Source organism: Pleurodeles waltl, chromosome 3_1 (assembly GCF_031143425.1).
Source record: "Pleurodeles waltl isolate 20211129_DDA chromosome 3_1, aPleWal1.hap1.20221129, whole genome shotgun sequence".
Classification (NCBI taxonomy): Eukaryota; Metazoa; Chordata; class Amphibia; order Caudata; family Salamandridae; genus Pleurodeles; species Pleurodeles waltl.
This window is the reverse complement of record NC_090440.1, coordinates 1,931,447,257-1,931,471,376: the sequence shown is the minus strand read 5'-3', so window position 1 is coordinate 1,931,471,376 and position 24,120 is coordinate 1,931,447,257. Positions and strand designations below refer to the sequence as shown.

Genomic DNA, 24,120 nt, shown 5'->3' with positions numbered 1-24,120 from the left:
TTTTATCCCCACTAGCACACACAAGCTGGCAAGCAGTGTGTCTGTGCTGAGTGAGGGGTCCCCAGGGTGGCATAAGACATGCTGCAGCCCTTAGAGACCTTCCCTGGGCCCTTGGTACCAGGGGTACCAGTTACAAGGGACTACCTGGATGCCAGGGTGTGCCAATTGTGGAAACAAAAGTACAGGTCAGGGAAAGAACACTTGGTGCTGGGGGCTGGTTAGCAGGCCTCAGCACACTTTCAAATCATAACTTGGCATCAGCAAAGGCAAAAAGTCAGGGGGTAACCATGCCAAGGAGGCATTTCCTTACAGCTAGCAATAGCAGGCTTCTGCGTTATGATTTATATTTGATACTAACTATGCACTGGGGTACATGGGGTGGCAGTGTGCGAACAACAACAGGTTATGTTATTTTGCTGATTTTTCAATGTACAACTGTTACTATGAAAAATTAATTAATAAAGATGTTTAGAAAGATTTTAGACTGGCAGATAGCTAAATTTCTGTAAGGACCTTGAATAGAGATAGCAGAATTAGAGCAAACTACATAAGTCACCACCGTTTTGCCTCTGCAAGTACATGCACATGAAGATAGCCTGGAAGCGTGGCCATGTTTATTTGCTGCTTTTCCAGGCTTTCTTCATTTACAGGCAGTCCTCAAAGTGCATTAAAAAGTATGGGCACTGTTGATCTGAAGTACCGTGATGGGAGGGGAAGGTGAAAAGTCAGTGAGTGGGGCGGCAGGGTCAGAGAGGTGGCTAAAAAGAAAAGGACGAAGTATTTTGTTTTTTCACAGTCGGATAACTGCATATAAAATAATAAGACAGCTTAATTAAAAATCAATGCAATTTAAACTAACCAACGGTAAATGTACTCTTTAAGGTTATAAAACCTTAGTTGGAAAATACAATCACTGTCTGTGTGTGTGAAATCTGAGAGAGACACAATCGAAGGCGCACTAGGGAATAATGACTTTTGTATTTATAGTGCTACGCGTTCTCAGCATGTGACGACGGAAAGCACTGTGAATGTGTAAATCATTATTTTGAAATAGTATTAGACACAGTCCTAGCTAGGCAAGGCTGCAAATTCATGCAGTGTTTGAGATCAAAAAACGTGCTTACAAAATATAGTTTTTTTAGCAATAAGTAATCAGATTGTACCTAGCGCAAACATTTTCATGTGTCTCTCGAAAATAATTAATCTTTGCCACTATGAAGCTTTAAGCAGGGCCACTGGAATGACGCTGCAGGAGAGGACCAAATTGTGCATCGGGATTGACTAAATTATGCTGCACAAAAAAGTAAATTATGCAGCGTAATCGGGCACATTTTGTAGTTAGTAGTATTTCATTATTTTGTCATTTTTATTCATGGTTAGACTGTCAGAGGAACGACTTCACCTTACTGCTAACAACTTAAAACCCAAATACAGCAATAAGCAACTGAAAGATGATCAATCAAACTTTGTGATGGATCTTCCACTGCTCAGGAACGCGTCGCCAAATGGTTAGTAACTTTTTAGCTGTTTGAACTAGAAACATCCTTTTTTTGTTAACATCTGGCAGATTATGCAGCAGATAACAGATTGTGTAGCAAAAGCAGCGAACTCGTTATAATGCGGAAAATGCTGCTGCAGGATCTGTTAATTCCAGTAGCCCTGGCTTTAAGTGACTCAATCAGTTAGCAGCTTGTAAGAAGGTTGGTTTCTTTAACTCTCTGCACTAGTACTCTGTTGTCGCTTTCAGGAGGAGGCACCTAACCATTCAGGGGCAGTTTTTTTTATTTTTATATAAAGTGAGTTCACTGGGTGGCAGGGAGCAGGCTACCAGGGTTGTATTCAGATTGAGATGCAGATCCCTGATCCTCTCAGCCCCTGGGGGAAACGCCCAGAACAATGACTCCGGAACAAATTACGTTGACAATGCAGCCATAACCACGCTTGCATGAACAGCGACTCCCTTTTTCTCTGCCTTAACCACGCATGTGCTGAACAACGGATATGTGTGGTTAAGACAGAGAAAAAAGAGAGTGCATCGGTTTGGTTTTTAGGGGTGAGGTGGGGGGGGTTTCAGGATAGATTTGTTTTGTTTGCTTTTTTTAAGGGGTGGGGTTGGGGTAATGTTGTTTTTAGGGTGGGAAGGGGGCACAGTAGTTTGGTTTTTAGGAGTGGGGGGTCGTGGTAATTTTGTTTTTAGGGGCAGGGTGGAGGGGGTGGGATAGTTTTATTTTTTGGGGTGGAAGTCGGTTGTTTTTAAGGTGGGTGTGGGGCCGGGGAAGATTTTAGGGCTCAAGGTGGGTGGGGGTATCGGGGTGATTGTGTTTAGGGGTGGGGGTAGGGAGGTCGGGGTAGTTTTGTTTTTAGGGGCGGGGGTTGGGTAGTTTTGTTTTTAGGGAAGGGGTGGGGGGTTGGGGTAGTTTTGTTTTTTGGGAAGGAGAGGAGGGTGGGGGAGTTCGGTTTTTAGGGAAGGGGTGGAGGACGGGTAGTTTGGTTTTTAGGGATGGGGTGGAGGGTGGGATAGTTTTGTTTTTTAGGGGTGGGGCGGGATAGTTTTGTTTTTAGGGGTGGAGGTGGGGGATTGGGGTAGTTTTGTTTTTAGGGGTGGGGAGGTCAGGGTAGTTTTGTTTGTAGGGGCAGGGGTGGGTAGCCGGGTAGTTTTGATTTTAAGGCGATTGGGGGGTGGTTGTTTTTAGGGCCGGTGAGGGTCGGGGAAGGTTTTAGTGCTCATGGTCGGTGGCGGGTGCTGGGGTACTTTTTTTTAGGGGCAGGGGTTGAGGGGTTAGGGTCGTACTATTTTTAGGGCTGGGGTTGGGGTAGTTATGTTTTGAGTGCGGCGTGCGGGCGGTGACATGCTAGATCCACACATGCCGTTCCCACACATGCCTTTACTAAGCATGCTTTTACAATGAAAAATCGTTGTAAAGGCTTGCGTGGTAAAGGCATTTGTGGTAACAACGCTGTCATTGTTTCGACTGCATTGTTCAGGCATGCGTGGTTCTCACATAAGTTTGTTCCATCATATAATCGGATTGTGGGAGAACTGAGTGTAATTCCGCACCGTGTGACAACTGTTGGCCTAACCCTTCTGGCCAGCTAGCAGTACCTCACTAGTACCCAAGAGTAGAGATGAATGTGGCAGCCATGCGCATGACATTCTGATTTCTCAAGGAAATGGTGGTGGAACAGGTATCATCCTTTTCTCTCAGTTAGATTTGTCTCACTTATGGAAAGACAAACGGAAGCAGAACTTTGTTCAATGTCTTTTATTGAATCAATTGCATTCCAGATAAAATGGCATGTACTGCAATGATTAGGATAATGAAACATAATAATAGCAGAGCGGTGACCGAGAAAGTGAAACATAAGAAAAGTCCCACCATGGCGTAAGAATGCTAAGTATTACAATTCCTACCTACACCACTAAGGTTCTAAAATAGAGCACAGCAGTTTTAGCCCTAATCCGCCCTTCAGGACCCCTGGGAAGACACCATACCTGAATGTGGTAGTAGTGAAGAGGGATTTTGGTCTACCGAGAGTCCTCTCACATGTAGGTGGAAAAGACGTCAAGTATCAGCAGACAGCTGCAATGAAGCTACAGCATGCGGTGGCAGTTTCTGGCTGGAACTTCCCTCTAACATATACAGAACAGAGAGATGTTTTATAATAAAACAGCTAGTGTTCTAAGAAAACTGCCCTAACGTAAGAACAGGTACGTTTCCATGAGGGAATGTTATATTCTACTATGTACTGACAACAAGATTGTGCACAGCCTTGAGCAAGCACAGGATGAAGATGTGCTAAGAAATTAAAATAATTCCCAGGCAGAGTGAACAACAGATAAAGAAATAAAAACATCACCGCAAAATTATGTATCTGGTAAAATAATAAAATGAATTATTACACAGCTAGAGGGCACAAGCTGCAGGCCTATGGCTAAAATAACGTGCCCATAAAATGACACTAAAATAACCTCATGACAGAGGAAAGGACAGAGATTCATGAATATTGCAAAAAAAGTTGCTAAGAAGAGGGAGCACTGCATGGGGGCTCATTTTTCATTTACAAAATGGCCAGAGACAGCTTCCTGAGAGAGATACCTCAAGGAATAGAACAATAGGACTTTAAAAAAATAAAATAAAAAATAAAGGCCATCCCATAGAGCAGCAAGTACTGCTGCCAAGTGTGTACGTGGCCCCTGCTGCTTAATTATCGTGCCTTACCATCAAAAAGTGGAGTGAGGGCCCATTTTCCTTGCTAGCATTGGAGCCTACGTCACCCTTGCTCCCTTTTAACAAAAGGGCAGAAAGTATCATTGGTGCTGCAGGTACAGTGGTGCCAGGGCCCAGCGGTATGAGGAGCCAACTAAATCCCAGTTATGGCTATTTTACTATCTTTCCTTGCTTGCATTGGAGCCCACTGCACACTTGCTGTGCCAGTGATGATTTGTGCCTCAGAGCAATAGCCCACAGGAGGGGAAAATTAAAGCAAAGGAGAGACCTTTGTTTGATCTCGGAGAAATGGCAGAGACGGGATGTGACAAGATGGAAGTCTGTTTTTAACAAAGGGCAGAGAGAACTGCCCCCTTTGCAAGGCAGTAGCTTTTATTGGTAAAGCAGGTGCAGCAGCAATTGAGACCAGGGGTCTGAGGGGCCCATTACATCACAGTTATGACTGTCTCATTTTAAAAAATGGACGTGGAAGCTTATTTCCCTTTATAGCTTTATGATAGAGGGCACTTTTGCAGATAAAAAGGAGATGACGTGGGACAGAGGGCCTATTTTAAGATTGCAGGGATGATCAGGCATAGTGGGGACAGGGCGAAGGAGGCAGTGGAGATAGGCTGCTACTCATGACTGCAGTTATCATTAGTGTAGCAGGTGCAATTGCATTAGGGTCCAGGAGCGCAAGGGACTCACAGCACCCCAACTATGGGCAGCAGTATTTTTTGTCCAATAACTGTTTTTGCTTGATGCATTTGCTGTTTTCTGTCTCACATGTAATGTGGTTTATGAACTATAGAAAAAGTACTCCTGAAATGATCTCATAAGCCCACCCCCTGCGCTCACTCCTGCCTCTCCCGTCCTCTAATCCTTGCCATAAAGTTTTGCAAACTGACATGACTTAAAACATTTTGCGTAGAGGTGCTCAGAGCAAAAATGTTTGAAGCCTACTGCTCTAGAATAAGGTAAAGGTGTTCCCTGCCCTTGTGATTCTAGAAGAGCAGTGCACCTAATAAATTTAGTTTGCCACAATAAGAATAAAGGTGGCCCAGAGTCCACCACCATTTTGCAATTAGTAAACCACTAACGGCCATGACATTCATTAGCACCACCCTATATGTACTAGTCGTCGTCGTGGTAGGATGTGGTTATTATGGCACTTAAGTTAGACACGTACTGTTACCCTTTGCAATGTTTCTCCCAAAAAAATCAGTAATACTGAACACTTCGTAAATATGTAACCAATATCCACATCGAAATACCCACCACGATAACAAGCTGCTGAAGTCCTTTGTCCATGCAGCCATGTAGGTTTACAATATATATTGTTAATGTGTGGTGATTTGAAATCCCGAAATTGGCGGGTCGCAAATACCGAACAAAAACAAAGCTTAGGTTTGCATTTTGCTCTCTCCAGGCAGCGGGCAGCAGTCGGTTACCGGAGTGACCTCAGTGGATGACGGCAACAGTTACTGGAGAATCCGAGGGAAGATGGACACTGTGTGCGAGAGAGGAACAGCCATCCGATGCGGACAGGTCATCCGAATCACGCACGTCAACACGGGGCGGAACCTACACAGTCACCATTTCACTTCACCGCTCTCTGGCAACCAGGTGAGCAGGGTGCCCGTGGCCTGTAAACGGGGCAAGCAGAACGCTGTCCTGTAAAGAAGAAACATTCTGCTCATTCTCTTGGACCATAGTAGCTTTTAACGCGCATCTTAACATATTCAGCTGCGTTGTCTCAGCTCAAAAAAACAATGCCAGGGCCAATATCGGGGGTACGACAAACGACTGAGAAAAACCACCCTGTTAGTATTATTATTACATTTGTAAGCAATGCACGGTGTATCATATTTCCGGATATTTCTGTATGTGGGAGATGGGACATTCGCAAGAAACCCCTTAACATTCTTTTAGAGCTATTTGCAGACCGTTACCGGCTGCAGAATTTCTGTTTAGGATGGAGACTTTGCATGCGGCATTCTGCTTTAACTAGTTGTCTGTCATATCGCCTTTTTCCATATAGCAAGTGTAAGTTGCAATTTATTAGCATTTTTGTGAGTGGAGAGGAGACAGGACTCACGAGAAGAGGCGCCTTTCAGGCCTATAATATGTGAAATAAATGGCATGTTACTCTCAGAACTGCATATGTAGTTTAAGCCATTTTTTAAAAACAATTCAAGGAGCCATATTTACGTGAAATAAAACCTAATTAAAAAAGCATTTTGCCTGTAATCCAGATGTAACAGGCAATATATGAAAAAATGATATTCCAGTAAATTAGGCGGTACTGAAATAATAACAATACATATACCTTTGCACTGTGTACATATATGGCTGCAGGGTACAAATAAAATGTTTTTGAGGCATATTTATTTTCACTGGCTTCTAAAACACAGTTAATGTGCAGTTATGGTTATAAATTTAAAATTGAAAAACTATTGAAATTTGCAAGTTATGCTTGAGTCCACAATACATCGCTCTCACACAGGACCTGCACACCACAACTTACACACCAAAAGCATTGCTTATGACCTCACCCTTGATGTGGCAGATGCTATTACAAATATTGTAAATAAGCTTCTTACAGGTGAGATTACGTATTGCATTGCCTGTGACTCTATGAAAGAGATGCCTATTAATCTAATATTATTTATTGTTTTCAGTATTTTGTTCTTTTTGAATTACTTTGCACTTGTAGGTATTTTTATTATTGGTATAAATATTATGAAATCAAAACATTGCATTTCTTGTGCAAGTTATGAATTGCCAACCTAACCATACATAACTTGGGAATCTCCACTTGTCATGGATTTCCAGACCCTTCACCGTGGTTAGCTTGTCATGGATTTTCATAGGTTATAAATGCAAGTACTCCCAGTTCAGAGAGATAAGATGTGGTCAAAATCAGGATCCGTATCCACATCAGACTGATGCTGCCATAGCTCACTATGTGAGCCGACAGCCACCTAGGATTTTTCTTTGGGGACGAAGGGAGTTTCAGTGGTCAGGAGAGCTTGAGTAGACAATGGAATGAATGAGAATATATTATCGTACACCAACGCATCTAGGCATTCTAGTTTCGTGGAATGAGTTTTTAGCAAAAGGAGCATTCAGACTATTAAGTCCACCAAGGACAGAGTCTCCTGTTGAAACTAACCATCTTCTGCAGCCAAACGTATGCTGGACCAAGAGACACAATCCAGCCATGCTGAGTACAATGAACCACACAGCAAGTATATTCTACCCAGTAGGCAAGGAACACCCATTATGTAGAAGTAGTATTTAACTGGCCTCTGGAGAGGAGAGTAAGAAGGCAACCTGCAAATAAAAAGGCCTACACTGCATAACTGGGATCACTGCCGGTCACCATATAGCCAGGGGCAAGTGAATACTATCCATCCTCCTCCTGTATGTAGTCTACTTTGAGTTAACCAGTGTCAGAACCTGCTGAGGAGGCTACAGGGAAGATTGGGACGATTAGGCCCCAGCCGTGGTGATTGAGGCAATTTCCCCATGATATCCTGGACTCCCTCCTATTATGGCTGTGCAAACTGGGCCAAATGAACCCCTTTCTGTACGTTACTGTTAGGTTAGCGAGGAGCAGCAGTCAAAGTCTTATCAAAGAAGTAGTGTGCCTGTGCAAGAGCTCAGAACTCAGTAGTCAACCAACAGGCACAATAATTGTCTCGTCTAGCCTAATCCTTATCTTAGAAAAAACAGAGTACTTTATTAGTACTGCATACTATAATACCACACAATTGAATAGGGCTCAGATGCAACCACATTTGCACCACCTATAAAAGCGCCCCTCCCTCCCCCACCAAGGCACCCACTCTTAGTGCCAGGAGTTCTTATTGTGTCCTTAGCTCTTTCATTCTAATTAGGTGCAGCTTTGTAGGTTTCCAGTCACTTTGAGCACTTCGCAGTTTACTTCAAAAATTTGTACCTAGATTAAATAGATAGTTTTGGAAACAATCGCTGTTTCTATTACAATACGTGATCTGCATGTCTATTGTAGTCTCTCCTGTAAGGCCCTATTACCTGTTTACATTGTCGCGTCGCAGTCAATCGGTGCTGGTGGGTTCGTTTTCCTTTGCTCCTGCCTGCACTTGACCGCGGCAGCACTTTCACTTGAGACTAGAGATACAGTGAGAAGCAGCACAACAGGGCTGTCAGTGAGTGCCCGTTCTGGCAGATGCAGCCTCTAGGCCGAGCTACGTCAGGTGCTCATTTTGTAGTGTGGCCTCCTGGGCTGGTCCAAACAAGGGTTGTCTTTTATTGGTTAATTGCGGCATCCAAGCAGGGAACTGCTCTGGCACTGACAACTCTGGGGTTCAGGCAGCAGCAGCAGCAGCAAGCCTTCGGGAGCCGAACAACAGAGGATGACTTATTGGCTCAATTTCTGACACAGGTTAGCTCTGACTTCGCTCTAAAGGGGCATTTAGCAACTTTTTGCTGTTCCTAACGTCGGGAACACAGCTGGCTTCTAATGGACAGCATCTACTGCAGGATCAGCACTCCTTCCATCTCAGAGCCGACAGGCAGACTTCTAGGTGTTAAGCAGACTAACTTCTCCAACAAGTTGTGCCGATTTAAGGTGATGTCCTGTCATGTTTAGACTTGGAGACTGGTTGTCAAGCAAACACCACCATGGTTGCTCAAAAGATTTTCAAGTACTCTGCAGAGCACGCACTTCCTTCGCCAAGAAAAACTTGAAACTGGAGCAAAATGGGAAGGTGTGTCTCCCACTTCAATAAACATTTTTCAGACCAGTAATCGTGGTTCCACTGTATAGAGCTTCAGAAGCAGTTTGGGTTGACTCGAATTAAAATGTTACTTTCTTTCTGCTCTTCAGACACCACCAGTGTGCAGGCGATGGCTCTGACAGTTCTTTGCAATGGGACTGGCTACAAGCAGGAGTATTCAGAACAGGGGTACAATGAAGTGCGAGCTCTCTGCTCCTGGTTGTCATTAGACATCCTGAAACAGTAATTAGAAACAGATACAAGAGGAAGGACTGGCTAGAAGCTTCCTCGCCTTATAGAACATAAACAGCAGAGCCCACCCACTTTCACCCTTCCATAAACAGAACGGCAGTGCTCCGGAAGAAATATTCAGAAACCCTGTCTCCATCCAGGCGCAAAGGAGCGATGGCTCCATGTCATAACAGGGTCTGGACCTCACATGACCAAGAACAAGGAGGGGCAGGGGCAGGGGCAGAGGCAGAGGCAGGGGCAGGGGCAGGGGCAGGGGCAGAGGAAGATGGATAGGGAGAGAGACACATCCCAAAATAAAAGGCAGGATACCAGTGTCCTATGCAGTTTGGCACTACGGAAAGGGGCAAAACCACTTTGGCCATGCGTGGCAGATTCCTATCTCAACAGACGGTCCTTCTGGGCAGACTACCTGAAACTTTAGGCCAGCGTTTGTCGAATCAGCTAAACAGACGGGTAAGTTGAACTGGAGAGTCATGATTCATTCCACTTTGTGCTCCACCAAGAATTCTAGGCCTGGTAACAAGAAAGACCATCTCAGCAACTTTGGATTGTCACCCTTCATTGCTAACATCCACATGAGTGATTTGTGATCTGTCTGACCTGCAAAGTACTACCAAACAAGTATGGCCAGAACCTCTTCGTAGCCCATTCTATTGATCTGTTCGCTACGGCTGATAAAGGCCACTGGATGCTCTCTACATTAAAGTCAGCCAGTATTGATCCATATCCTTTATCTGAGGTGCCCATCTGTACAATGAAGGGTTGACCTTAGTAAGGAGACTTCAACACAGATCCATTATATAGTGCTGCCTTCAGATCCTGAAAGGTCTTCTGTCCATACACAGTCCAAATCACTCTGTTTGACTGCTTCTTGAATGTCAGGACCATCAAGAGTGCAACTTTTGTCCCCCTCATTGGCTACCATTTAAAAAATGTTTTTATTATATTCCACTACAGCAAACAAGTAGCAAACAAGTAGTACAATGCGCATATAACTAAATGCAATGCCTCTATCTTGCAAGTCGATGTTTAAATTCGATAACAGGAGAGGGCACAGTATTAACATTGATCAAATACACATTTCAATTGTCGTCGGATCGTCAGATGTTCCATTGTGGATGCTAATAAGACTACCAGTATTTTCCATTAATTCACTCTACAAAAGGATGATCAATCACAATGCGCTTAAGTGAGCAAAATCCAATAGACTAAGCATCAGTCACAAATACACTGAAAAATTACCTAATGTGTCCATGGGTACAATAAATCAAAAAAGCATGCCTATGGGCACGGTATGTAGTCCAATAGATGTTGATGTAAGCTAACAAGAACATTACAAAACAAATGGAAATAATCCTAGCTGAGAGGCTGGGGACTGTCAAACGTTGAAAGACTTTATTACGGGTATCTCCATTAAGTCCTCTGAGCAAAGCAAGGCTGATTACCACCTCCCTAAAACAGCTAAACTGTCAGTTGCAGCATTGGGCTCTACATCCTCCATTTATCCAGGTGCGATGACACCCTACACCCCCATTGAAAAGCTGTTGAGGGCGCATGATGGCTCCTGGGGCTTATATCTAACATATACTGTATGCTGCAGCACTCTACACCCCTTGTACACATTCATATCAAACAACATGACAGTCTACCCCTACTGAGGGCATTTCCCCTAAGCAATTGGATACCCTTTGGCGGGATATACCCAAAACCTTTTGTAGTCTGTCTCTTCGGGCGACGGCATATAAGCTCATGTTCCAATGGTTTTATATGCCAGCCCGCCGTGCCACCATATTCCCCTCTACATCTGCCCTCTGCTGATGCTGCAATCAGATGGTAGGGGACGTCTGTCACATATGGTGGTCCCGTACCCTCTCTCACACAGAGGACAAGGAACGCGGTCAAACTCCCTGTAACATCGGAGTAGATCACCGAATAACAGGCACAAAACAGTTGTTAAAAATTGCCCTCACCCACTAATCGTGGCATGCTTCATCATCGAGCTACTGTTTCCACATCCCTACGTTACCAGCAATAGGGACGGAGCAATAATGGAGGGGAAACAAAACGAGACAATACAAAACCAAAGAACAAACTGGGATCTAAACTGCAGAAAATCACTAAAACTGTCTCATGGGAGTCAACTCCAAATCTTTATTACAGGACTCACTGGGCAAGATTAAAAGGATAGGCTCATGTTGGTGATCTTGGGCTACAATCACCCATTCACCCCAAGTCTCTGCTATCAAGTCAACATGTTTCGGCCGTTTCCTTTGCCCACACAGGCCAATCGGCCTTCATCAAGACTCTTGATCTCCTATAGGTTTACTCCCCTACCTGTTGTGATACAAGCCTTTCAATCAAGAGGAGTGCTTGGGCTCAACTGTCCCCAATTGCCTGTGACAATATTTTTATATTTGTGTGTTTGAATTATCTACAAAGAAAAACAGACAGAATCTGTGTACCGATTGGGGACAGTTGAGCCCAAGCACTCCTGTTACCATACAATGACACACACTGATAAATTGATTAGTCATTTGCTGCATGCGGTGAGGCAGCTTGTTGCGCCGACTTGGAAAAAGCCTACTGCCCCTTCCCTTGCCCAGGGGTTCACTCACCTGTGGAACGTGATGGTGATGGAACAACTTTCTTACAAACACCGAACACAAGCTCCAAAAGGTTTGGTGCCCTTTGATCCAGTACTGGTCGCGGATGGAGTTTACATGTTTCAGCCTGCCAAGACTGCAAGCATTACAGTTATTTGAAAGAACCCCTCTGAGACCCTGCCCTTGGTAGCTAGCCCCTCCTTTACCTTTTTGACAGGCATCACAATATCTGCACTAGTGTGTGACATTGTCTAACTTTTCCAATTGTGTCCAAATACTTAAACCAGGAATTGTTGAATTTTGTTATACTCCTGTTTCTCTTTTATACTTTGTTATATGACATATTGTGGCTGGCCCCTTATTGGTGTTATCTGACGCATGTGTGATTCTCTGTTTCCTTGGAATCTATTATTGATCCTATGCTATGAGATATTACTGTATATCGAATGGTCTCCTGTTACGCTATGCTGGCATATGGCGTTCATGTCATCATGTACTATTTTTGGAAAAATAAATTCAATAAAAAGATTATGAGAAAAAAAAGAAAGAAATGGAAGGAAAACCAGAAACAAAAATTAAAAAGGGGAACAATGCAAACTACAAAATGTGTGATTAACCTAGGGGTTTCAATCTACAGGAGTTTAAACTAATGTGTATAGTTATCTCCTACCACAGAACGCGCAGGCCCAGTTAGGTTCCCTCCACCCCACCAACCAATGGCATCCACATGAGGTATCGGAAGAGTAAAGTTACTTCGGGGTTCATTCACCTCATCCATTGTGGATACATGGGCTCATCCTCCTAGAACGAATTCTCCAAGGATCTTGGGTCACAGAGAACTGAAGCTTGGATGAGTTTGGGAAGGCGGTCAGAACCCAGGCCAATTTTACCCTGGATTTTCATAAATGTACAGAATGGTGCCCATATTTTCTCAAACTTGGGGTCTTTGTCCCTTACAACAGCTGTCAATTGTTTCATAGAATATGGAGACCACACTGTGAGCCTCCATATTTGGATCATGGAGGGCACCTGAGCTTTCCACTGGCAGCCGATTATTTTTTGTGGGGCAAGGAGGACCTGAGGAAGACATCATGCCCCGTCCAAGGGTTGTTAGTGGGTAGTAGGACTGTTTGCCTGTGTCACCTAATGCTAAAGTTGTATGGTCCATATGTAGAGTAATATTTGTTATGGCCTTAATCAGTTGTAGCACATCTTTCCAGTACAATTGAACTCTGGTGCAAAACCACTACATGTGCACCATTGTACCTCGATTGGTCTTAAAGTGCCAACATTCTGGGTTAAAGCATTGGATAGCTGCCAACCGAACTGGTGTGAGATACCATCTCAAGAGAATCTTTTTACTGTTTTCTTCACAAGTGGAATAACTAGAAGAGGTTGTGGCCCATGCTAAAATATGTAACTATGAGGTATCGTCTAACGTGATTCCCAGTTCCTCTTCCCATTTAAGGGCATTCCAAGGTTTACTGGCTGAAGACTGAGTAACAGCTGGTCTACTAACTAGTCCGTTTTTTAAATTGGTTGTGCATCTGTCATGGTCACCTCGCTGATTGCCAGGTAGCCCTCACAAAACACAAATCTGTGGCTCTTTGCTTAGGCACCTGTACCACTGGACTGGCCAAAGGTCTAAAGGCTTGCACAATCACTCCCAGGTCTAACATCATTGCAGCTTCTGTCTTGATGGATTGTGAGTTTTGGTCTGACATTATATAATCCATGCTGTTGTCACACAGACAGGTGTCAACCCTGGAGAGAGTAAAAAGAGTTGGGAAATTAAAACAGATTCTTTATACTCTCTCTCTGCTAATCTGAAGTCAGTTCTTAGACAAGTTGGAACTGTCTATCTCATCACTGTAACATAGATCAGAAAGTTGCTCACTATCTTCCTAAACCTCCCCTATCAGTGCCATGATTTTCATTGTAAAATCTATCCGGAGGCAAGGCTGAAGCCAGTTCTCAAGAAACACCTCTTTGGCCCCCATGTGGCACCTTTGTCCACCAAGTAGTTTGCCTCAGATACCTTCTGCATTACCCTGTGTGGCCCAGACCACTTATCCTCCATAGCACTTGTGTGCATGCACTTTAGCACCAACCTCTACTTATCCTTCTGGTACCTGATTAGTGTCACTTTCTGATCATACCACTCCGACACCAGCTGTTATCTTGCCTGAAGGTTAATCTTCACCTGACGTCTGTATTGCACCATCAACTTCCTCAGGCCAATCAAATAGTCCACCATTTCTTTTTGCAGTAACTCTGAAGTTCCTTCCCACCCTCCTCTAACTAAAGCGAGTGGGCCACACACTGGTGCCCAAAAAGAAGTTTAAAGGGGCTAAACCCAATTGCTTTCTGTGGAACACACCTGGCAGGAGAAGATTGCGCCTCCTCCTGAGGTCCCCTGGCAGAGTTCACAATATGCTCTTAAAGAGTATTGTTAGAATTTTCCACCAAGTCATGGGTTTGAAGGTGCTATGCCAGGGAGACCCGGTAGGTCACACCAGCCTTCTCCCACATTTCTCACAAAGTTTGTTCCCCCATCAGAAATCTCTGTCTAGGAAATCCAACCCTAGAAATTATACCTATGCGTGACCTAGCTACTATCTTCACAGTCGTGCTCTGCATTGCAAAGGGACTGTCTCTGGATACGCGGTGCCTAACTTACCACTCTTTTGAATATAGGACCGGTTATACAGGATCTCTTTTCATCTGGACAGGACTGTGTGGAGACAGAGAGTCCAACCTGTCCTGAGTCTTTTTATGCCCAATTATCTTGCAAGGACACCTCATGAGCTAGTGACAACAAGAAATGCCTGTGTGTTAAGGAAACCAGTAGCCTCTGGCTAGCTCTGGGTTCAGGATTCATGGGCTCATTATGTAGCAGTCCATCATAATGCCCTCCAACCAGTTTGGTGCTGATCTGAACTTGAACAATTCTTTTGAAGTCCCACAAGTACAGGGCACTCAGCTGCGCATGGTAGAATTGTTCCCCAGGTAGGTCCCCCCTGATAGGTCCTCCAGCAGCTTGCAAGCCTTGTAGCTCTGGCAGTGACCCAGTTTCCAATGCCTGGTCTCCTTCAAGTATCTCTTTTTTCTCTCCGTCTGGAGATCAGCATGCTACTGTTCTCTGTTCCTTCCAAATCTATTATGGTCCTAGTCTCCTGTGACATGCAGCTTCTGCTCAACACAGCTGACTTGGTCCAAAACAAGTAGGTTTTTGTTCCTGGTACTAAATCAGGGGCATTCAAATATTATCCCAAGAGACATCTAGCTCATTGTTTTTTTTCTCCCACCTCTACATTGAGCGTAGCTGACTTGCCATCAATTTGTACCTCAACTCTGGCAACCATGTACTCCATGTTGGCCCTAGGGAGAATCTCATAGTGTTTGAGATTCTTCTCCTCCACTATAGTCTGGTAAGCACTTGCATGCCTTGATGCAGGAACCTTCCTCCTATTGATACTGGCTTTCTCCACAAACATGGTACTTGGGTTGCTCAAGGGTATCTGTTTCCCTTTCCCACTTTTTCATTTCTACTAGGTTGAGCACCAGAAGGCTCTTCGCCCATTGTCAATGTGGAAAAGTTGGTACAGGGATTTTCCCCTGGAAGTCCATTTTGTAATGCCCCTTCTTGAGACAAATATAACAAGTAAACATTTTGAACTTGCAAGAATCTTCCTGTCCTCACTTCTCCTTGTGTTCCTGACTTTAAACTCAAGTATCTTTTTGCCTGTGTCCTCCCCTTATTCCAAAGGAATTGCCATAGTGCATATTCTCCGGTTTGGAAGCTGTCAGCTGAACATTTTTTCCTTTGGCATAGACCTATGACTCTCCAGCCCTTGGTGATCCCTGTTAGCTAACTGCATATCAGCTAACATAGCAACCTTCCCTAGATCCTTTTCTGTCAAGTAGGGCAGGTATCACCTAACTGGGGGTATAGCCCTCCTCCATGAGCTGCACTCTCACACGTAACTGGTCAAGGACCTTCTCCTCCATTCCTCTCACCCACTCATTCCGTTCTCACCAAAAAACATGAATCCATGTTTTAAAAGAAACGCCATCTGCTGCCTTGCTTCTTTTGAATCTGTGAAGGCTCTGAGCAGTCTTCTTCAGGCTGAACCAACTGGTTAGAACTTTGTTTATTCGCTCATAGTTCATTTAATCCACCATAGGCATTCTCCCAATTATTGCTATTCCTTCTAGGAGCAAGTGACTATCTTAAACCCATCATTAAAAGCCTGCACACTATAAATGATATAAAAAAACTCACAACAAAGCATTCAAAAATATCCAGGCCTTCCATAACCATGCGCACACGCTATTTTGGAAACTTGGTAGGTACTCCTGCAAAGTTGGAGGTGGAATTACCTCTCCCAGACGTAGCTGTGACTGCTGGCATCCTGAGCTTTTACCAAATTAAGGCAGTCCTCTCTCCAGTTCTTTTTCTCTTTTACCCTTTCTTGCCTTTCCCTTTTTTTTGTCATCTCGGGCCCAATTTACTGGTGTCTTCCACCTCCTTTTCTCTTGTTCCTGGTGACCACTGAAAAAGAAGCCAGGCAGAGATGTGAATGAACTGAAAATCTCCAGCCCATCTCTTTATGATCAGCTCCAGATAAAATATTAGAAAAACTTTTCAAGAAAGAATTAGCCCTTTTTCTAAACAATAATAAGTGCTTAGCCTAATCACAGCATGGCTCTAGGGACAATCCTAGTACGGATACTGCGCTTCATTCAGCCTCCAACTATATCAGACGCCAGGTAGATCAGGACAATGGTGTCATTCTTGTCATGCTAAACCTGTCTGCAGCCTTTGACACCATTTCACCATCTTTAGTGGTGAGTAGACTGCAACATGCTGGCATTCAAGATAGGGCGCTATAACCGCTAGACTCCTTCCTTAGGGATAGGACTAATAGTCCGCTGTGGAGACTTTAGAGCTGCCCCTTTTCAGCTGCTGCGCGGTGTCCCTTAGAGATCATCCCTTAGCCCAACACTGTTTAACCTGTATGTTGCACCATTAGCACTCTTGATAAAGTCTTATGGTTTCTAGGTGACTTCATACTCTGATGATACTCAAATCATGGTGCCACTGGGGAAAGATTAGACAGTGGTGGCAGAGAGATTTAGGGCCTGTATGGCGGAGATCAGTGGTTGGATGAAGAGGAATTGTGCCAAAACAGAAAGTTTGTTTTTTGGGGATAACACTGATATGAATATCAGTTGGTGGCCTAAGGTGTGTGGCTCTTTACCTACCCCAGTAAAGGAAGCAAAAGCTCTTGGGGTGATTTTCAATGTAGGATTGACCTCTGAGAGGCAGGTCAGCAGTACTGTGAAGACGTGCCTCAAAGATTCTAAAAATTCTCAGGAAAATCTTGGAGTATATGTCGCTGGTGTTGAGGGTGCCAGTGGTCCTGGCGCTCATCACCTCACTATTGTAATTCTCTGTATCTAAACGCGGCCAACTACTCCCTTAATAAGGTCCATATGATCCAAAATGGGGCAGCTAGGTTGGTTCTTGGGCTCCCGAAAAGGAACTTGGTAAGGGAGGGACTGAGGTCACTACATTGACTTCCAATCAGAAAGATAATACAATTTAAGGCAGTTTGCGTGGTTCATAAAACACTGCAGCAATCTGGATCAGGACATCTGAGAGATGCATTTTCTTGGTATGTCCCCAGAAGATACCTGAGATCTTAAAGGAGCATGAAGGTTTCTTCCCTCAAATTTTGTAAGACCAGATGGGGGTTGAGAGCCTTCTCAGTGGTATATGCTGCCGCCAGAGGTCAGAAAGATGGGCTGTCTCCTGAAATTCCATAAGGCTGTTAAAACTTGGCTTTTCAGGACTGATTAAGTTAGTCAGGGCTGGTCTTGGTTTTTGGTTTGTCCGGTTGTGATAGGTTTGTACTCACCTAGCACTTAAATACCCCTGGAGTTGCATGTGCTTTACAAATGCTATCATAACATAAGCTGATCTCACTCCTTCCTTTTGAATAATTCTTCTCTTGATTATCTGGTTTCTGGAAAGCCAAGTTCAGAGTCTGTCACAATTAAGCCACCCAAGGGAATGATTGCTGGAGTCTCTGACAGTGGGACCTTTGACATTGGAGTTAGGAGCCATTGTGCAAATGTGGAGACGCAATCAGGGTGTGTCTGGGAAAAACCTTTTTTAATGGGCTAAGAGAGCCTGACACCATAATACTCCCTCAACACATTCCTAACACGGTGCCCTTTGTAGAGTCTTTCACAGATTTTTTTCTTATCATCCAGTTTCTCCAACTGGTCTTTAACAAACCATACAAGTATTTCCCTATCCTTGTTTCTGGGTGCCCTCCACCCTCTCTAAGCACAGGTCTCTTAACTGATATAAGGACATAGTATCACGGTCTACTCTCACCTGCTGTAGTACTGTGTAGGTAATGTGTTTTAAGCTGAACTTACTGTCCTGGTCAAGGTATATCTAAATGCTAAAGCTAAATGTCCGACCCCGTTCAGGTAGCCACAGACTGAACTGAGACAACTTGTCCCTCACCTTGGTGGCTGAGCTAATTTGCCACTGGTGCTCTGGGTACCTCCTGCTGTGGTTCTGCAAACTGGACCAGGTACACTCCTTTCACATCGGACTGTCAAGGTAGCGACTAGCAAGGCCTCTTGGGGATGTAGGATGGGCTGCACAATTTCAGATCTCAACAATCAACCAACAGACACAATAATTCGTTTGTCAAGACCAGTGCTTATCTTAGTAAACCTAAAGTGCTTTATTTCACTGCAGAATGTAATGCAACACAAATTAGTGTGAATCAGTTGCAAATTAGAAAAGCATCCCACCTACTATGGGGCCCATTACCTGTTCTAGCAGTTTTGATAAAGTATGTAACTCTTGTTGTACTCTAATCATTGGAATTGATAAGGCACAGGTGCTGTTCATTAGGTCTCCCCTCACTAAAAGCTGTTTGCAGTTCAGTTCAAGAATTAATATCCAACATAAATTAATCTTTTAGGCAACAGGTACTGTACCTGCTGTAAAATGCAGCCTGCATGTCTGATTTAGTCAGCTATTTCCGCACGTGGTCGGCCTGTGCTGCTGAGTACTGCTTGGGCTGGTGTTGTCAGCGGCGTCTCCACTGACCTGCTCAAACCTGACTGGACTGCTCTGTGGGCACATTCTGGCAGATGCAGCCTCCATATCAAAATCTGTTTGGTGCTCACTGTGTGATTGCAGCCTCCAGGCTGTGTTCAAATGGGGTTGTGGCTTCCAGGCTGGGGTCAGCTTCTGCTTTGGTGGTGACGTCTGCTTCTTCTCACAATTCATTGACCACAGATGTGCTGAACAGAATTGGATGACTTCTCAATTTGATTATTGGGTGCTGTGCACTGCATGTGTTGCAATAGGAGCCCAGGAAATCGCTCATGACACAGGTCCCTTCTGGCTTTGCTCCCGAGAGCAGTCAGCAACATCTGATTCTTCATACTGGGAACACAGCTGCCCCCCAACCCCTTTTTGATCACACAGCATGATTCTAGGTGTTAGGAAGACTGACATCTTCTCCAGCAAGTTATGAAGACTATAGGTGATGTCCCTTAACCTCACTGATACTGGCTGTCACGCAGATACCAGCCTTTGTCACACAACCCTGGTTACACAGCAGCTCTTCGAGTACTCTGCTGGGCACTCCTATTTATTGGTCACGAAGAGCTTAACACTAAAATAAAGTGGTGGGATCCTACTTATCCATACAGAGCCTGTTTGGGTTGGTTCTCTTTCAAATGTCATTTTCTGTTTGCCCCTCAGACACCATCCTTTTGCTAGGTGATTGGTCTTATAGCAAGTAGCAGTGGGGCGGGCTCCAACAAAGCCACAATGTAGTGAGAGATCTCTGCACCTGTTTGTCATCTGCCTTCTTGAATCGGTTTTTAGTGTCAGAAAAAGGGTAGGACCTTCCTAACAACTTGATGACCTCGAACAACTGAATTTGCAGTCCCTTCCCACCTCTCCTATGTAAGTGGTGCTTACAGAGAACTAATCAGCACTTTGCTAACAAGGTACTAATTGAATTTCCAAGACAAGACCTGTCTCCATTCTCCCTCACGTCAGTGTCTGGGTCTCTTGCCACACAAAGGCAGGCAGTGCACTTCAACTGTCTGAGGAAGCTGGCCTCATCTGCCATCTTGTTCCATGCTACGTCATGATCATCAAAATGGGTCCCAATGGCTCTGGTACTCAGACCCGCACTACACAAGCTCAATTCTTTTACTGTACATGTGTTACACACTTGCAGCATGCAGATATACTTGTTACACACGGAATCTCATTGCAAGTTTCTGGGTCTCATAATAGCAGAACATCATATGAGATGGGCCAGTTGGCTCTCTTCTCCTTTACAGAGAGAAAAAGGTATGGTAGTACTACTGATCCAAAAAAACATAGTACACTGCCACCACCTCTTTAAAGCATGGACACTAGCCCAAATCCCCTTATTACAGCAGGGTTGGTACACCCTTCCGGGTCACAGAACAGGTTCTAGATCTCATATTAGCAGGAACAGGCCTAGGTCTCTGCGCACATGCCAGGTGAGAGTGACCCTATGTTTAAAATAAAAGTCAGGATACTAGTTTCATACACAGATCCTCAGGGCAGGGATACATGCACGTTGACCATTCAGGGGACATTTGCATTCCAACGACCACCATGCTTATCTCTACTGACAGAAAAAATCGAATAATAATGTTACCTTATGTTTCACCTCTAGGGGACTTGCACACATAGTTTTGCTGAAAGAATGCCATAGATTGGCTAGAAGAGGATAGCACAACATCAGAGTCATGCAGAGGACGTTTTTCCCAATGGGTGTGAAACTCCCATGCCAGTAGCACCAACCCTAAGACACTTCTAAACCTATGAAACTGTGATAAAGCTCTTAGAGGCTTTCCTTTTATTGTAATAACTACTGCAAACGTTGCTTGCCTGAGTCTGATTTCCCTATGATGACCAGAGAAGATTGCTACACTCGACAATTGCTTCTATTGCAGCTATGGCGCTTTACTCAGAATAACTGTTCCAAAGGTTTGGGACATTTTAGGCCCTAGAGGATGGGAAATGTCAACTTTCATGTAAGAAGGGCCAGTGGAAGTAAAAAAAAAATACAATGATGATGAAAATAATAATACTAATGTCTCTTACACATCATTACATTATGTGCCTATCTTAAAGTTGCATGGGGTTTTCATAGTGGGAACTACTTTTACCCATCCATATCTGAGAACGATTGGAAATAGAATACGAAAGGGCATACTCAGAAATATATCTGCAGTTAGAAGGGATAAGAGCTTCTAAAAATGTAAGTCCTGCTCTTCATATTCGTGAGAGATCATTGCTTTTGTGGGCAAATTGTGTCAGGGATTGACTGTTTTTACTCTCCTTCCTTCCAGGAAGTCAGTGCTTTTGGAGATGGGGGAGAAGGCGATTACCTGGATGACTGGACAGTGCTATGTAATGAAGACTACTGGGAGAGGGACAGCGAAGTTCGCTTTCGACACACTGCCACAGACGTCTACCTTTCCGTCACTGGCGAGCAGTATGGACGCCCCATCAACGGCCAAAGAGAAGTAAATGGCATGGTTTCCTCCAGCCAGAACAACTACTGGAAAGCCATGGAGGGCATCTTCATGAAACCCAGTGACACGCAGAGGACAGACTTCAATCACTCAGAGCTCTAACAAGTCCAACAGGACTTGATATCCCCAAGACTCTCCCTTTCACATTACCACACAGTATTCGACACACCCCTGTATATGAGACTCGAAGTTTTTGTATGAAACCATATTCCCACACCAGAAGAGTTTGAGACAGTGTTTCTAGTATATTTTGTATTCCCTGGCTCACGGCTGGTGACCGCTAAAAACAAGGTTACGTGAAATACTTTATCCCCTGCTATTCGAAACATGTGCCCTTCTCAACAATGTTTTAGCACCCAACATAGTTGATTTGATTGTAGGACATCCTATATTTGGTACCTCTTTTTGGTATCCGAACATGCTCCTTCCTATGGAAGTTATTCACGCTTGAGCATCTTTGCCTTACAAGGGGAAAAACACATTTTTCTATGAGTGGCTTGAAGTGCATAGATTGGCTTACAACCTATTGATTTTCCTACTTCCTGAGTTGTCTTTCTCTGCATATTACCCTTTATCGAACCAATTGATTGCTATAGAGTATATTAATTTCTTTACACGATTTGACTCGAGGTCCAAAATTTCATCCAAAATGATCTTGTTTCAGGAAAAGGATAAAGTACACTTTATGTTGAACTTCCAAGTTGAAATCAAGTATGGCATTATATGTGGATGCCACATGCATTTCTTCGCGAAAGGTGTCCTACAGATCGGTCACAGTCGGTCTGACTTGTCTTCCCCCAACCCTCCATTTTTCACATAGAGTGCTCTTGGCCCCCACCCTCGGGCAATAGCCTGGACTTGAAAATCTGGCTTTTTATTATTGTATTTGCTTTTAAAAAAATGATCATGTTTATACTTTTCAGAAGAGCATCTTCTCTTGTTTCTGCTATTCCTACAGAGCCAAGTGCAATGAGATTACAGTTCCTCCTTCTGTACTAACAGTGCATAAAGAAGATACTCTCATTCACTCTTGTTAAATGCCTGATCCTGGTGCATACTGGTCTGGGTTCCTCATTATGTACTGTGATATCGTAAGTGCCTGGAGAGTAATGTGACACCTGCCTTGTTGGCACAATTTATTCTCAAATGTGCATCTTCAACAGCATCTCATCCTCCGTTTCTCCTCATCATTTATGAACAATATCAAATTGTGAACAGCCAACAGTCCTTCCAATGCAGACTGGGGAAGATGGGCAGCTCCTTCAACTGACAGCTGATTGTGCGATTTAAAATATTGTATGGGTAGTTTGTGTGGGTGTGTCTCCCAAAAGAGCTGTTTGAATAAAAGTGGTTTGTAAGAGGAAGGGCGCTCTTTTGAATTCCTGTGTTCAAGGGGTTGTTTGTTCACAGAGGATGTTGTAGAAGGGAGCCTACTTCTGAACCTTAGAAGCAGTCCGTCCCGATGTGGTAAGCAGCCCACAAGGGAAGAGCAATCATTCCGGTTAACACAAGTTAATGGTTTTTAAGCCTGGTTACGCTTTGAACTCTTAGAGTGCATCCAAGCAGCGTTACAGTGCACTAAGTTCTAATGTCCTGGTCTAGAAAACGGTGATACAGGTTAGAATGCATTGACACAGGGGTTAGAGTAACGGTGTAAGATATATGCACTGATACAGACTTTAGCAATTAACAACATAAAATCACAAATAAATGATGCAGATTAGAGCACATAGATGCCATGATTTAGAAATCTTACATGCAGGATAAGAAAATACACCCCTCGCCTGCAGTCCTTATTTTTACTCCTCAGTATTTGCTTGTATTGGGGGGGGAAACCGTACCCAACTTTTCCTTTTGACTATAACCGTCTCTTATGCTATATGGGCGCCTTAACTTAAACGTGCTGTTTTTTCCTGATTGCATTTCTGTAATTTATTTTTATTACCACAGTATTTGTCTACTGATGTTGTTTACATATTACAGTGATGACACACAGAAAATATGAAACAGTAATACATGGATGAAAAAAAGTTTACTGTTCGTAATTGCAACTCTTTATAGTTAGTCCTTGATATATTGACATGGCAACACAGGGTAGGCAGAAGGGCAAGCAAACATTGTGCTGACCTGTTGTCATGGTATCATTAAAATGTGTTGCCAGTACAACTGGAGCTACCATCAGTAATAGCAGGACCAGCCTGTGAGCTGAAAATATCGAGAGACAATCATGTTGAAAATCAACAGCATTTACTTCAAGATAAGCGTATACCAGAAGAAGCAACAGAGGGTTGAGAGTACAGGTGAGTTAAATCCAAGAAAGGAGCAGAAGGCTTAAGCAGGACATTTTGTATTTGTGTGCAGAATAGATCCTGTTGGCTGAATGCTGTTAACTTGGGGTCTGATTTAGATATTGGCGGAGGAGTTAACTGTCAAAACAGTGACGGATATCCTGTCCACCGAAAATGAAATCCATTTATAGCCTATGGGATTTACATTTCAGCGAACTGAATATCTTTCACCCCTTTGCCAATATCAGGTCCTTAGGCTGGGACTTATAGTGGTTCAGCCACTATGAGAGTTCTGCGAACCTCACTGAGTCGTGAACAGAGATTTCCTAAATGCAAGTGGTCAGTGGAATCTCTTGACTCAACAGGCACAATTGTGCAT

The 24,120-nt window shown here is 43.9% G+C and overlaps 1 protein-coding gene across 1 annotated transcript in view; it reads left to right on the top strand.

The window, feature by feature from the left end:
* The window catches only part of SDF2 (stromal cell derived factor 2), a 74,285-nt gene extending 51,468 nt beyond the window's left edge, over window positions 1-22,817 (top strand). The window contains exons 2-3 of the mRNA XM_069226187.1: window positions 5,638-5,834; window positions 21,268-22,817. Of these exons, the coding sequence (XP_069082288.1) occupies window positions 5,638-5,834; window positions 21,268-21,555 (485 nt within the window). The 3' untranslated portion in view covers window positions 21,556-22,817. The remainder of the gene's footprint in view (window positions 1-5,637; window positions 5,835-21,267) is intronic.
* Window positions 22,818-24,120: the final 1,303 nt, after the last annotated feature.